This window comes from Microcaecilia unicolor, chromosome 9, assembly GCF_901765095.1.
Source record: "Microcaecilia unicolor chromosome 9, aMicUni1.1, whole genome shotgun sequence".
Taxonomy (NCBI): Eukaryota; Metazoa; Chordata; class Amphibia; order Gymnophiona; family Siphonopidae; genus Microcaecilia; species Microcaecilia unicolor.
In genome coordinates, this window is record NC_044039.1 from 201,103,787 (window position 1) to 201,116,714 (window position 12,928).

General features: G+C 40.4%; 1 protein-coding gene across 3 annotated transcripts in view; it reads right to left on the reverse strand.

The window, feature by feature from the left end:
• Positions 1-6,075: 6,075 nt before the first annotated feature.
• The window catches only part of VRK1 (VRK serine/threonine kinase 1), a 158,194-nt gene continuing 151,341 nt past the window's right edge, over positions 6,076-12,928 (reverse strand). Inside the window, exons 12-13 of one of the 3 annotated variants that reach the window (XM_030215163.1) lie at positions 6,707-6,907; positions 6,076-6,419 (exon numbers count right to left, since the gene is read on the reverse strand). In XM_030215163.1, the coding sequence (XP_030071023.1) occupies positions 6,315-6,419; positions 6,707-6,907 (306 nt within the window). In that variant the 3' untranslated portion in view covers positions 6,076-6,314. Of the gene's footprint in view, positions 6,420-6,693; positions 6,908-12,928 lie in introns of all 3 variants that reach the window. The other 2 variants (XM_030215162.1, XM_030215161.1) reach the window with 2 other exon arrangements.

Consider the following 12,928-nt stretch of genomic DNA (forward strand, 5'->3'; position numbering starts at 1 on the left):
AGGAAGAAGAGGATGATTCGAGAAAGAAAAGCCAGGGCTCAAAATCAGTGAGAAAGGATGAGAAGGACTTTGCAGGGGGGAGGGGGGTCAATAAATAACTGCTACCTGGAGAGGTAGTGGAGCCAATAGGTAGATGGAATGGACTTCAAAGGAAGAAATGCAGTCAAACTGAGGTGGAAGAAGAGGTTGAAACTTGCAGGAAGGGGAGAATGGCAGCCTGACACCACCACCGCAGTCATTCAGGTGAGATATAATGGAGAAAAGGTAACTTCCATGATAGAGGACAACAACTGAAGTAGAGTCTTCAGGGGAAAACCAAGTCTCAGTTAAAGCAAGAAAATATAGATTATGAGAGATAAAGAGGTCATGAATATAGGCAAACCTGTTGGAAACAGAGGAGACATTCCACAGGGCACATGATGAGAAAGGAAGAGAAGAGGTAGAAAGGAGAGGAATAAGATTGGTTGCAGTTTGATCTGCAAAGGAGGGATGAGAGTTAATTTGGAGGACCGATTGGTATTGATATCGTCAGTAGAGAGGAGAAGGAGCAAAAGAATATGGAGTAGAGGAGGCATGATAACAGTGATGAAGATAAGATACGCTCAGACAGAATGGCGATGGCAGAATAAATGGAAGAAAATGTTGAAATTCAAGAGCTGATGAGGTTAGACGACAAAATAGATGGTGAGGCAATGAAAGTAGAAAATGGAAAATGTATTTAGTTGTGTGTGATAGAGAAGAAGACTGAGGAGAACCAGCATCAAGAAGAGACCTCTAGAATCCGCTATCTACATTTTTGTGCCTGATCTGCTAAACATACACAATTCCAAGCAAAATAATACAAAAAAAAACATACAAATGTTAGGGAATTTACCGCCACACTCTGCTGTACCACCTATTCGCTAAAGAAATATTTCCTTTGCATACGTCTTCTTCTCCCCTACTTCCTAACTTCACATCACCATCAATAATGTAAATAAAAGCAGCTGCTTCATTATCAATATGCTCATTAGAGCATTAGCTGACGTGTGCACTAGCTCCCCTGTGAAGATTTAACCTGTACAGTGGCCACATTTCAATGCGGGTAGCAGAGTCTAACATTCTCTAGTCAAGTAGCCTTCCCTGCTGTGCCTGTAAATGTCAGTCCAGTTCTTTCATGGCTGTGTGCTCAGATTAGAAACAGCAGGAGAGCTTGGGAGCATGACTACAATCCCAGTTAGGACACTTGTCTTCCTGGTAGTGCTCAAGTGATTCTTGGAATGCAGGATCCCGCTGTTTTCTAATATTTACACACAACTGGAATCATCAAAAGGCATAAATGCAGTCTAAAATCCTGCTTGCTTCGAGATAGTCTTCTTGTACAAATAGTGCCGAACGTTAAAGCCACAAAACATAGGCATCCTCTTTTTGAGGGACACAAGACCTGCTGCAGTGCCTGATTATTATAATGCAGAGTATCCCCTTAACTCCTCTTTCTTGCCTTGCTTCCCCCTCCTGTATCACGCTGCCTGCTGGAAGTTGCAGAAGTTTGTGTTTCCTGACCTTGGGTTATTGTTTCTACACTCTGGCTTTTTTTCTGTGACCCCCAACAAGGACAGTGAGGGCCTGAGAAACTTGTCACAAAGCAAGACTGAATGCCTCAACTTTCTATAGCAGTCTTGCAGGAGCTTCTCATACAGAACTCCCTATGCCAAGTTCTCTCTCTAAACATTAGAGCATAAGAATTGCAATACTGGGTCAGAGCAAAGATCCATCTTGTTCCCAACAGTTGCCAATGAAGGTCACAACTACTGGAAGAATCCCAAAAGGCTAATAGATTCCCTGCTGCCTATTCCAGGGGATAAGTAGTATATGTCTCAAGTCTACCTTAATAATAGTTTATGGACTTTTCCTTTAGAACGTGTCCAACGTTTTAAAGCCCACCTGCATTAACACCTCTTTCCACATCCACCATCAACAAATTCTACAGCTTAATTATACCTTGCATGAAAACCTATTTTTTCCTATTTGTTTTAACTTCATTGCATGCCCCCTAGTCTTTGTACTTTTAGAAAGAATAAACAATAGATTTCCACTCCACTCAGAATTTTAAAGACCTCTATCACATCATTCCTCAGCTCAGACACCTTCGCCAAATTGGAATACTAACCTCTTTGGCCTTTCCTCATAAGGGAGTTTATTCCATACCCTCTCTCATTTTGGTCACTCTTCTCTGTACCTCTTCCAATTCTGTGTTATCTTTTTTGAGATACAAGGACCAAAACTGCACACAGTATTCAAGGTGCGATCACACCATGGAGTGATAGAGGCATTATGATGTTTTATTTCCCATTCCTTTTTAATACTTCCTAACCTTTGATTTGCTTTCTTTGCTGCCACCACATAGTCAACAGAGGATTTTAATGTATTATCCATGATGATGCTTAGATCCTTTTCCTGGGTGGTGAATCCTAATGTGGAACCTTACACCGTGTAGCTGTAATTTGGGTTGCTCTTCCTTATGTACATTATTTTGCACTTGCCCACATTAAATTTCATCTGATCAGTCTCCCACTCTGGCAAAGGTCCTCCCACAATTTCTTGCAATTTAACAACTTTGAATAATTTTTGTCATCTGTAAATTTGATCACCTTACTTGATCCTATTTCCAAGACTGATTATGCCCTGCTAAAATGTGAGTTAAACATTACCTTTGTGGATAAGAGCAAAAATGAGGTTAAAACAAAGGTGGCTCATGATTCGTATAAATTAGATCTAAAAAAAACATTGGTTATTTATATTTATGTTAATTTATGTACCGTGTCTTATTGCAACTGCAAAACAGAACGGTTTACATATGTATAAAAACAATTAGTGTATACAAATAAACATAGGAATTCCATTCATGACAGGAAAGCACAGCAACCAGAATAAACTACATAATAAAATCAGTACAAATTAAAAATCTAATATACAGTTAAGCTACCCCTTTTTTCTTTTTGACCTTATCTCATTATGCTAAGTTCTGTTCTACGTAGCTTATAAAGAAAAAGGTTTTCAAAAGTTTTCGGTAATGGAGATAAGATTTCTCTAATCTGATCTCTTTTGGAAGGCCATTCCAAAGGGAGAGTGACAAATAGAAAAAAGCCGATCTCCGTGTAGATTCCCATCTAGCCTTAGCAAGAGGGGGAATAACTAACCTGTTGTCTGTTAGGGATCTAAGAGTTCGCATAGCGGTGTAGGGGATTGTTAAATTCGACAAGTAGCTAGGATTTAATGTGTAAAAGGCTTTGTGGGTCAGAACAAGAGCCTTAACGTGTTACTCTGTCATCCCTCCGGGCCCTGCAGATCATACGTGCTGCTGTATTTTCAATTCTTTGTAATCACTTTAAGTTTGCTTGAGTAATCCCAGCATATACAATGTTAGTGTTACAGTAGTCTAAACGTGAAGTAATATATGCAGATGTCAGAGTTTTGAGAGAGTCCTTACTTACTAAATTTCTAACTGACCGAAGCCGCCTCAGATGAAAAATGGGTACTCTTGACTCCTGCTCGTAACTGAAGCAGTTGATTTGTGGCATTCTTCTTTAGCATCTACCCTTGAGTTGATTGCTCCATCAAAGGTTATAACAATTAAATGTAATACAAATGTTCCTTGGTATTCTACAGCTTTGCATGCTCAGAAAGTCACTGTACGCAACTTTGAAAGAAAGTGGCGTAAGAATAACTCCTCTAGTCCTTTAAATGTTTGTTCTACATCAGTAATGAAGCATTTGTATACACTTAAACATCAACCAGGGAATAAATCCACTCAACAACTAGATACAATAATCTTAAAAACAGCGTGGATTAACTAAGGACACTAAATACCCAAAACTAAATTTCTAAACAGGAGACGAAAAGGCCTCAGAAGCCTGAGGTTCACATATGTCATACAGAAGGATGATCTACAAATCCATTTATTCAGATGGATTCAGTTATCTGGGTTCCAAATGGTGGAATTCAATTCCCAAGGTCATAAGAAGCATTACCAGCTACCTTCAGTTCAGAAAAGAATTAAAAACCTATCTTTTAAAGAAATTCTATGGTTGATCATACGTGCTACAAATGTTCCATACTACTTGTAACTGTAAAACAACACTGTAACTTCTCGTAACCGATAATTGTAAGCCACATTGAACCGAAACTTGTTTTTTGATAATTGTGTGATATAAGAATGAAACATAGAAACATGATGGCAGATAAAGGCCATATGATCCATCCTCTGTAACCCCTAATCCTTCCTGTTCCTAAGCGATCCCACATGTTTATCCCATGCCTTTTTAAATTCTGGGACAGTCCTCGACTCCACCACCTCCACCGGGAGGCCATTCCATGCCTCCACCACCCTTGTGTGTGAAATAATACTTCCTTAGGTTACTCCTAAGCCTATTCCCTCTTATCTTTGTCATATGCCCCCTCATTCCAGAGCTCTCCATTTGAAAAAGGCTCTCTTCCTGTACATAAATGCCCTCGAGATATTTAAACATCTCTATCATGTCTCGTCTCCTCTCTCCCTCCTCTCTTCCAGCGTATTCATGTTGAGGTTCATAAGCCTGTCCCTATAATTTTTGCATTCAAGACCACTTACTAATTTCGTAGCCGCGCTGGTTATGTGCAGTGAAAACATCTATTTTAGAAAAATAAATGTGAAAAATATCAAAGGGTCAAAACAAGCACAATGTTGTGAAACAACAATATTTATGTGCCTGAACATATTTATCTTAACCATGTTAGAAACAAACTTATTTTTCCTGGAGCTGTTAAGGCCCAGCATCTCTTGCCAGTTTGACATTCCAGGGGGAATGGACATCAGGCACAGGGGGTTGGTTAGTGGGACAGTTTCCCCTAATGCCCCCAAGTGAAGTGCTGCTTGATAGGAGCACTTTCTGAAACAGACGCCAACCTTTAAGACATGAGGCATTCAAGTCCCTTTCAAAATGGGGCATGTTCATTTTTAGACCACCCTAATCCTGTCCAAAACATACCCAGAGCATATCTCCTTTCCATTTGCATCTTCTTCAGTATTCAATGTTTATATCCCAGCTATGTAGAACTTAGACATTTATGCATGATAAAATGTTTTAAGTGTACAACCTAAAATGTAAATAGTGCTTCAAATAAGCACCTTTGTGCCTAACACACCTTAATGAGTGTTAACATGTGTTAGGCCAGTGGTTTCCGAACCTGCCTTGGAGGACCCCGTCAGCTGGGTTTTCAGGATATCCAGAAAGAATATTCATTTATTTATTTGTTGCATTTGTATCCCACAATTCCCCACCTATTTGCAGGCTCAATGTGGCTTACAATATGTTAGAACGGTAATCACATTAATGGAATAAGAATTTCAAAATATTGTTACAGATAAGGTGCGTAAGAATAGCATAGCAATCATATTAACGAATAAGAATTTCAGAACTGTTACAAATAAGGTGCATAAGAATATCATGTAGGATTAGAAGTGGATAAAACGTAACATAATGAGATCATGACAAGATATAATATTCAGTAATGAGGGTGTAATTAAAATAAACAAATTAGAAGAGTCTGATAATAGTTGTATCTGGTGCAGTTTAGGAGTCAGAATGTTATGGGGGATCCTTTTTGTACGTCTTTTTGAACAAGTTAGTCCAGTAATTTCCGAAAGGTTGTCAAATCGTGTGTTTTTATGGTGATCGGTAATTCATTCCATAGTTGTGTGCAGATGTATGAGAAGCTAGATGTATGTATAGATTTGTATTTAAGTCCTCTGCAGTTGGGATAATGGAGGTTTAAGAAAGTATGTGATGAACTTTTGTTGTTTCTCTCTGGCAAAACTATTAGGTCTGACATATAAGATGGGGCATCTCCATAAATGATTTTAAGAACCAAGGTGCAGATTTTGAATGCAATTCGATCTTTTAGTGGGAGCCAATGCAATTTTTCTCTAAGGGGTCTGGCACTTTCATATTCATGAGAAATCTGCATACAATCTAGGCAGTATGCAACACTCATGCGTATACTTTGTGGATATCTTGGAAATCTCATTGGCTTGGGTCCTATAGGGCAGGCATGGGAGCCACTGCCTTAGGTGTAACCCTTAGAACCCCTTAGTAAACAGTATTCTGTTTTTAATTTTGTACTGCGAATTAAAGACACTGGTGGATACAGGGTATAAATTCTTCACATACATTTAAAATTTTTTTATTCAGAAAGTTAGTACAACAGAAAAACTAATGAACATGTATAAAAACTAAACAGTAAAAACAAGCTAAGTCAAATGTATACAAGCTGGAAATGAAAAGCAGTAGCATCCTCTATTTAGCACGTCCTCGTCCTCGTCCACGTCCTCTTCCTCTCCCTCTGCTCGATGATTTTCCTGTGCCCATGCTAGCCAAGTTTCTGCCAGCTCCTCGGGCTATAGAATTTCAAGAAAAGAAAAAGCAGAAAAAATTACACATGAAAAGATTGTGCTCATGTGATCACAATGGAAGAGGCATCATGGGTATGAATGCTGTTATTTCCCTTCGATTCAGTTATGAACAAAAATCACAAGACGACTAGGTAAGCTGTCACAGGGCATGGAAATTCTCAAAAAAAAAAAGATATATGCTTGGTCTTTTATTTTCAGAAATACCATGTCGTCAAAGCCAACTGGATAGAATGTGAACACGAATTCAACCAATTTCAACATACCTGACACCGTCACTCTCTTCGCTGCTGGACTCTTCGCTTGTTTCCTGGCCGGACTGGGTACTCCCGCTTGCCTCTTGGCTGGACTGGGGGTTTTTCTTGCAGTACTTGAGCTGTTTGCTCTCCTCTTCCTTGGACTTAAGCCTGTTTTTTTTTTAGCCAAAATGGACTCTGAAGATTCCAGTTCAGTGCTTTCTTCCAGTTTAGTTTGTTTCCCCTACAAAAAAAAACAAAAAACTGCAAAGATATATAAGTACATAAGTAGTGCCATACTGGGAAAGACCAAAGGTCCATCTAGCCCAGCATCCTGTCACCGACAGTGGCCAATCCAGGTCAAGGGCACCTGGCACGCTCCCCAAACGTAAAAACATTCCAGACAAGTTATACCTAAAAATGAGGAATTTTTCCAGTCCATTTAATAGCGGTCTATGGACTTGTCCTTTAGGAATCTATCTAACCCCTTTTTAAACTCCGTCAAGCTAACCGCCCGTACCACGTTCTCCGGCAATGAATTCCAGAGTCTAATTACACGTTGGGTGAAGAAAAATTTTCTCAGATTCGTTTTAAATTTACCACACTGTAGCTTCAACTCATGCCCTCTAGTCCTAGTATTTTTGGATAGCGTGAACAGTCGCTTCACATCCACCCGATCCATTCCACTCATTATTTTATACACTTCTATCATATCTCCCCTCAGCCGTCTCTTCTCCAAGCTGAAAAGCCCTAGCCAAATGCACACACGATACACAATATAGTGTGATTAGTGAACTAGAAATCTACACATTCACTTCTTCATTCCTAAATGTTTTATATATTTTCAAATATATAGATTCTATTTCAATTTATGTGCAACTTAACAGCCCCAACTACACACATACCCAGTTGAAAATTGTTTTAAGAGCTTCAATAAATTGTCACCCAGTTGCCACACAGTCTTGGCCAGGACGTGTGTAAGGAGGCTAAACCAAGTAGCAACCATTTCATAGGGAGTGGGGGAGGAGAATGTGCGGGCTACTGTATTACCTTTTCTAGGCTCAATTAATTCCTTTACTAGAGCTCTCTACCTTCAAAAACATTATTATAACATTAAGGGCCCCTTTTACTTAGCCGCATAGGCGCCTACGCGTGCCAAATTGGAGTTACCGCCGGGTTATCACATGGCCCTTGCGGTAATGTTAATTTTGGCGTGCGGGCGCTATGTGCGTCAGAAAAATATTTTTTATTTTCTGGCACGCGCCAAGTGGCACCTGATACGCGTAGGTCATTACCGCCCAAACACTTGTGGCGCAGTGGCCTAGTGGTTAGAGTGGTGGACTTTGGTCCTGGGGAACTGAGGAACTGAGTTCAATTCCCACTTCAGGTACAGGCAGCTCCTTGTGACTCTGGGTAAGTCACTTAATCCTCCATTGCCCCATGTAAGCTGCATTGAGCCTGCCATGAGTGGGAAAGCGCAGGGTACAAATGTAACAAAAACAAAATAGATACTATTGGAGATTCTACATGGAATGTTGCTATTCCACTAGCAACATTCCATGTAGAAGGCTGCGCAGGCTTCTGTTTCTGTGAGTCTGACGTCCTGCACGTACATGCAGGACATCAGACTCACAGAAGCAGAAGCCTGCGCAGCCACATTGGTGATCTGCAAGGGCCGACTTCTACATGGAATGTTGCTAGTGGAATAGCAACATTCCATGTAGAATCTCCAATAGTAGCAACAGTGGAGGAGTGGCCTAGTGGTTAGGATGGTGGACTTTGGTCCTGAGGAACTGAGTTCTCGATTCCCACTTCAGGCACAGGCAGCTCCTTGTGACTCTGGGCAAGTCACTTAACCCTCCATTGTCCCATGTAAGCCGCATTGAGCCTGCCATGAGTGGGAAAGCGCAGGGTACAAATGTAACAAAAATAAAATAGATACTATTGGAGATTCTACATGGAATGTTAATGTTGCTATTCCACTAGCAGCAACATTCCATGTAGAAGCCTGCCCTTGCAGCCGCGCAGGCTTCTGTTTCTGTGAGTCTGACGTCCTGCACAGACGTCAGACTCACAGAAACAGAAGCCTGCACGGCTGCAAGGGCAGGCTTCTACATGGAATGTTGCTAGTGGAGGAGTGGCCTAGTGGTTAGAGTGGTGGACTTTGGTCCTGGGGAACTGAGTTCGATTCCCACTTCAGGCACAGGCAGCTCCTTGTGACTCTGGGAAAGTCACTTAACCCTCCATTGCCCCATATAAGCCGCATTGAGCCTGCCATGAGTGGGAAAGCGTGGGGTACAAATGTAACAAAAGAAATATGACAAGCAAATTTTTGGAGACCTTCCAAACAGAGCTGTAATTATCTGTATTACAATTATGACTTCTTGAAAGGATATGCAAAGAAAAACCAAATGAAAAAGTTATGCTGTGAAAAGAAAAGGAAACTTGTCTTTAGAAGGGAAGCATTCATTTTGTGTCCAAGGTGATCTTTATTGCAATTCTGCCTCCTGATAAGTTATCTTGCAGTAAGGTACATCTACAAGGGATAAAATCTCCTTTCCAGGTTAACATCTACTTAAATAAGATTGCTGGGCTCCACATGCATCTGCTATATATTATTTTTCATGTATTCTTTTCCTACATACTTCTCACTAAAAATGGGTCATTCGGATAAAGCTGGATTTTACCCAATGACTCAGCCTATCTGGCAGCAACACCATAAAATACACTGCAGTGGATGGCCATGCTAAAAGGATGTCTTGAGCCCATGGAAGGTCCTTTAAGGCATACCCACAAGGGCTTCTTAAAACTACCACAAAAGCAGGGATTGAAGTCAGTACACCAGACCTTCAACTGACTCCTACTGCATAAGAGAAACTTGATTTTCAGAATCAGGATATTTCTCTACGTACAAAATTAGGACTAAGACCACAAAATATTTGAATTTTCAGCAGTGAACCTTAACTAAAAATATAAAATGAGAAATTTACCATACTATAATCTTAAGTCTGTTTTGAAGCTGGAGTCTGATAGTTTGTATCCAGCATATTCTGTTTGGTGCTACGTGATCAGTGAGTTGACAACACATATACAAGTAGGACTCTTCGTTTTGCATTCATTACTTGGTGTATTTATTGACCCCTGATGCAGACGCTTTTTAGCGTCGAAACACGGCCTGTGTCGGGTCGTTATCTCTGATATAATAAAGACTGTTGGACTCACGTCTCCAGTGGTGAATCGTCTATTAGTCTCTACTTTTGCCTTCTGGGAGTCTGAGTTGGTACATTTTTACAGACAACAACCAAAGAGTCCAAATCTCCCGCAAAATGCACAGACAGCCACAAAGAAGGGCGGAAGAGACCAAAAGGACCAGACTAAAAACCGATAGCAAGAGCACCAAAAATAATTTTATTAAGGCCCTACACGGTCCATGTTTCGGCCAAAGAGGCCTTCCCTCAGGGGTCTTCAAACTGACGTATACAAATGTAGCCTCCAAAGTGGCATAGAATAAAAACAACTGAGTGCAAAAACACTGGTGCTATCTAGAACAAAACCTAGACACCACCGAAAATTGCTTCCAACTGACTCCGCAGCCCAGGACAAAAGCTTTAACACTGCAAACAGTTTCTCTTGATATATCAACCACTTACCCACTATCACAAGGGTAATAATTTAAAAGAAAAAAAAATGACAAAAAAACAGCATTTACCAACACAATGTGAAATTATGTGCTGCACTAGTAGATTGGGGTAGAGGCTAACGGTAGGCCATAAATAAAATCAGAATACAAAAACAAACCCCCTTCCTTTGAAAATAGCTCCTAGAAGAAAAAAAAATGATTCAAGACAAAAAGCACATGCAGATACCTGCATATAAGCATAGCCATGAGGATTCTAGCGTTAGATATCGCTTTGTTGCACTATTTTTCCAATTTTTGTTTATGCATTTTAGCTTATGCCTTTTTCCAAGGTGCACTACATTGAGGTACATAATTCTGTCCCTAGTGGGCTCAAAAATTTAAGGGGTCCCTTTCACTAAGGTGTACTAACAGATTTAGCGTACCAATTAGCATGCATTAGATGCTCATATTAGCCCTTTCAAGTCACTTCACTGGCTTCCTATCCGTTTCTGCATACAGTTCAAACTCCTCTTATTGACCTATAAGTGCATTCACTCTGCAGCTCCTCAGTACCTCTCCACTCCCATCTCTCTCTACATGCCTCCACGGGAACTCCGTTCACTGGGTAAATCTCTCGTCTGCACCCTTCTCCTCCACCGCTAACTCCAGACTCCGTTCGTTTTATCTTGCTGCACCATATGCCTGGAATAGACTTCCTGAGCCGGTACGTCAAGCTCCATCTCTGGCCATCTTCAAATCTAAGCTAAAAGCCCACCTTTTTGATGCTGCTTTTAACGCCTAACCCTTATTCACTTGTTCAGAACCCTTATTTTATCATCCTCACTTTAATATTCCCTTATCTCTTGTTTGTCCTGTTTGTCTGTCCTAATTAGATTGTAAGCTCTGTCGAGCAGGGACTCTCTCTTCATGTTCAAGTGTACAGTGCTGTGTACGTCTAGTAGTGCTATAGAAATGAAAAGAAATAGTAGTAGTATTACTAGTAAGACACCTAAAAGAATATAAGGGGCTTATTTAGTGCATGCTAATCATGCACACACCTTAGTAAAAGGACCCCTAAGTTAAAGGCATACAATACCTACAATAGTCTTTAACTCACACTTTTCATTGACAGTTCAAAGCAAAATTAAACTCAGGAACAGTGGTCTTAATAATTGCAATGACTAAGTATTAGTTTTGCAGGGCTACTTTTTTGGATCGCTAGCAGATGGCAGTATATGGATCATACTCCTCCACACTGCCTTCCTAAACTACTTTATAACACACCGAGGGCCCGATGCACTAAGCTTATCATGCTGGGAATATTTGCGGACCCCCCAAAATCTTTAAATATTCCCTGGTGATCCAGTAGACCCTGACCAACTCCCCTCCCCAGGCATAATTGCCCTAGTGGTCCATACTCTCTCCCAGATCAGCAAAGATTTACCTGGTCTAGTGACCCACCACTTCCTCTCCCTGTACCTTAAGATGGAGGCAGAAGCAACACCTGGGTGGGGCAAGTACCATATATGATATGGCACTTAGTCCCATCCAGGTGTTGCTCCTGCCTCCAACTTAAGGTATAGGGAGGGGAGGGAGGTCATTAGACCACCAGGTAAATCTTTGCTGGTTCAAGAGGGGGGGTCCACTGGACCACCATGGAATATTAAAAAATATTTGGGGGTCACCAGGGGAGGGGGTCGGGAAGAAGCCCACTAGGCCACCAGGGATTTTCGGCAAGCAAGCTGTCAAATGCATTTGACAGCTTAGAATCGCAAACAGTGTCCAATGCATGAAAGGGAATCCACGAATCTCATTTTTACAGATGCATGCGATCCCCTTTGTGCATGGTCACTGTTTGTGACTCAGTTTCTAAAGGAGAATAAAGCTGATATCTTCCTGCAAGAAACAGTTAAAGAAGAAACTAAATGGTTAGATGCTGACTGGAATAAATATTCCTTCTCTCCAGTTATTAGATAGAAGGGAGGGGTATCATTTTAATTTGTGACACTCTTAATATAGAGATATCATATTCCTCAGACAACGATGGCAGTATAATACAAGTAAATGTTAAAATTAATGACACCCGGTTGTCTTTGATCAATATATATGCTTCTACCTCATGAGAAAAGGGCTTTTACCTGACGTTACAAACTTTAATTTTGGACTCTGAAGAAATGTCCACTATACTTACATGGGATTATAATCAAGTTATTGACCCCAATACCAGATCAATCACCATGATCAAAAATCCTTAAACAGACTAACCATGTCAGAAAAATCTAACCTTGAAAATGATTTGTGAACTTGAAAGCAGAACGTATATTTCCTATTGGTAGGATTAAAAATCCTCCACGTCTCGACCAAACCACATTCTGACATTAAAATTCTAACATCTAAAAAAGTCTTATAGTTTCAATGCTAGATTCTCAAATTGAGCCCATTATATTTTACCATGCAGGTGTTATCTTGGATCTTAAAATTACACCTCAACCTCCAGAATTAAAAACATGGAGGTTTATTACTGCTAGACACTGCCTCTGTACAATATTTGCAAAAAGCTATGGACAAATATAAGTACAATGATGACACTCACTGCTTGGAATATCAAATTTCAAAGCCACTATTGGAGGACATATCATTGGTTAC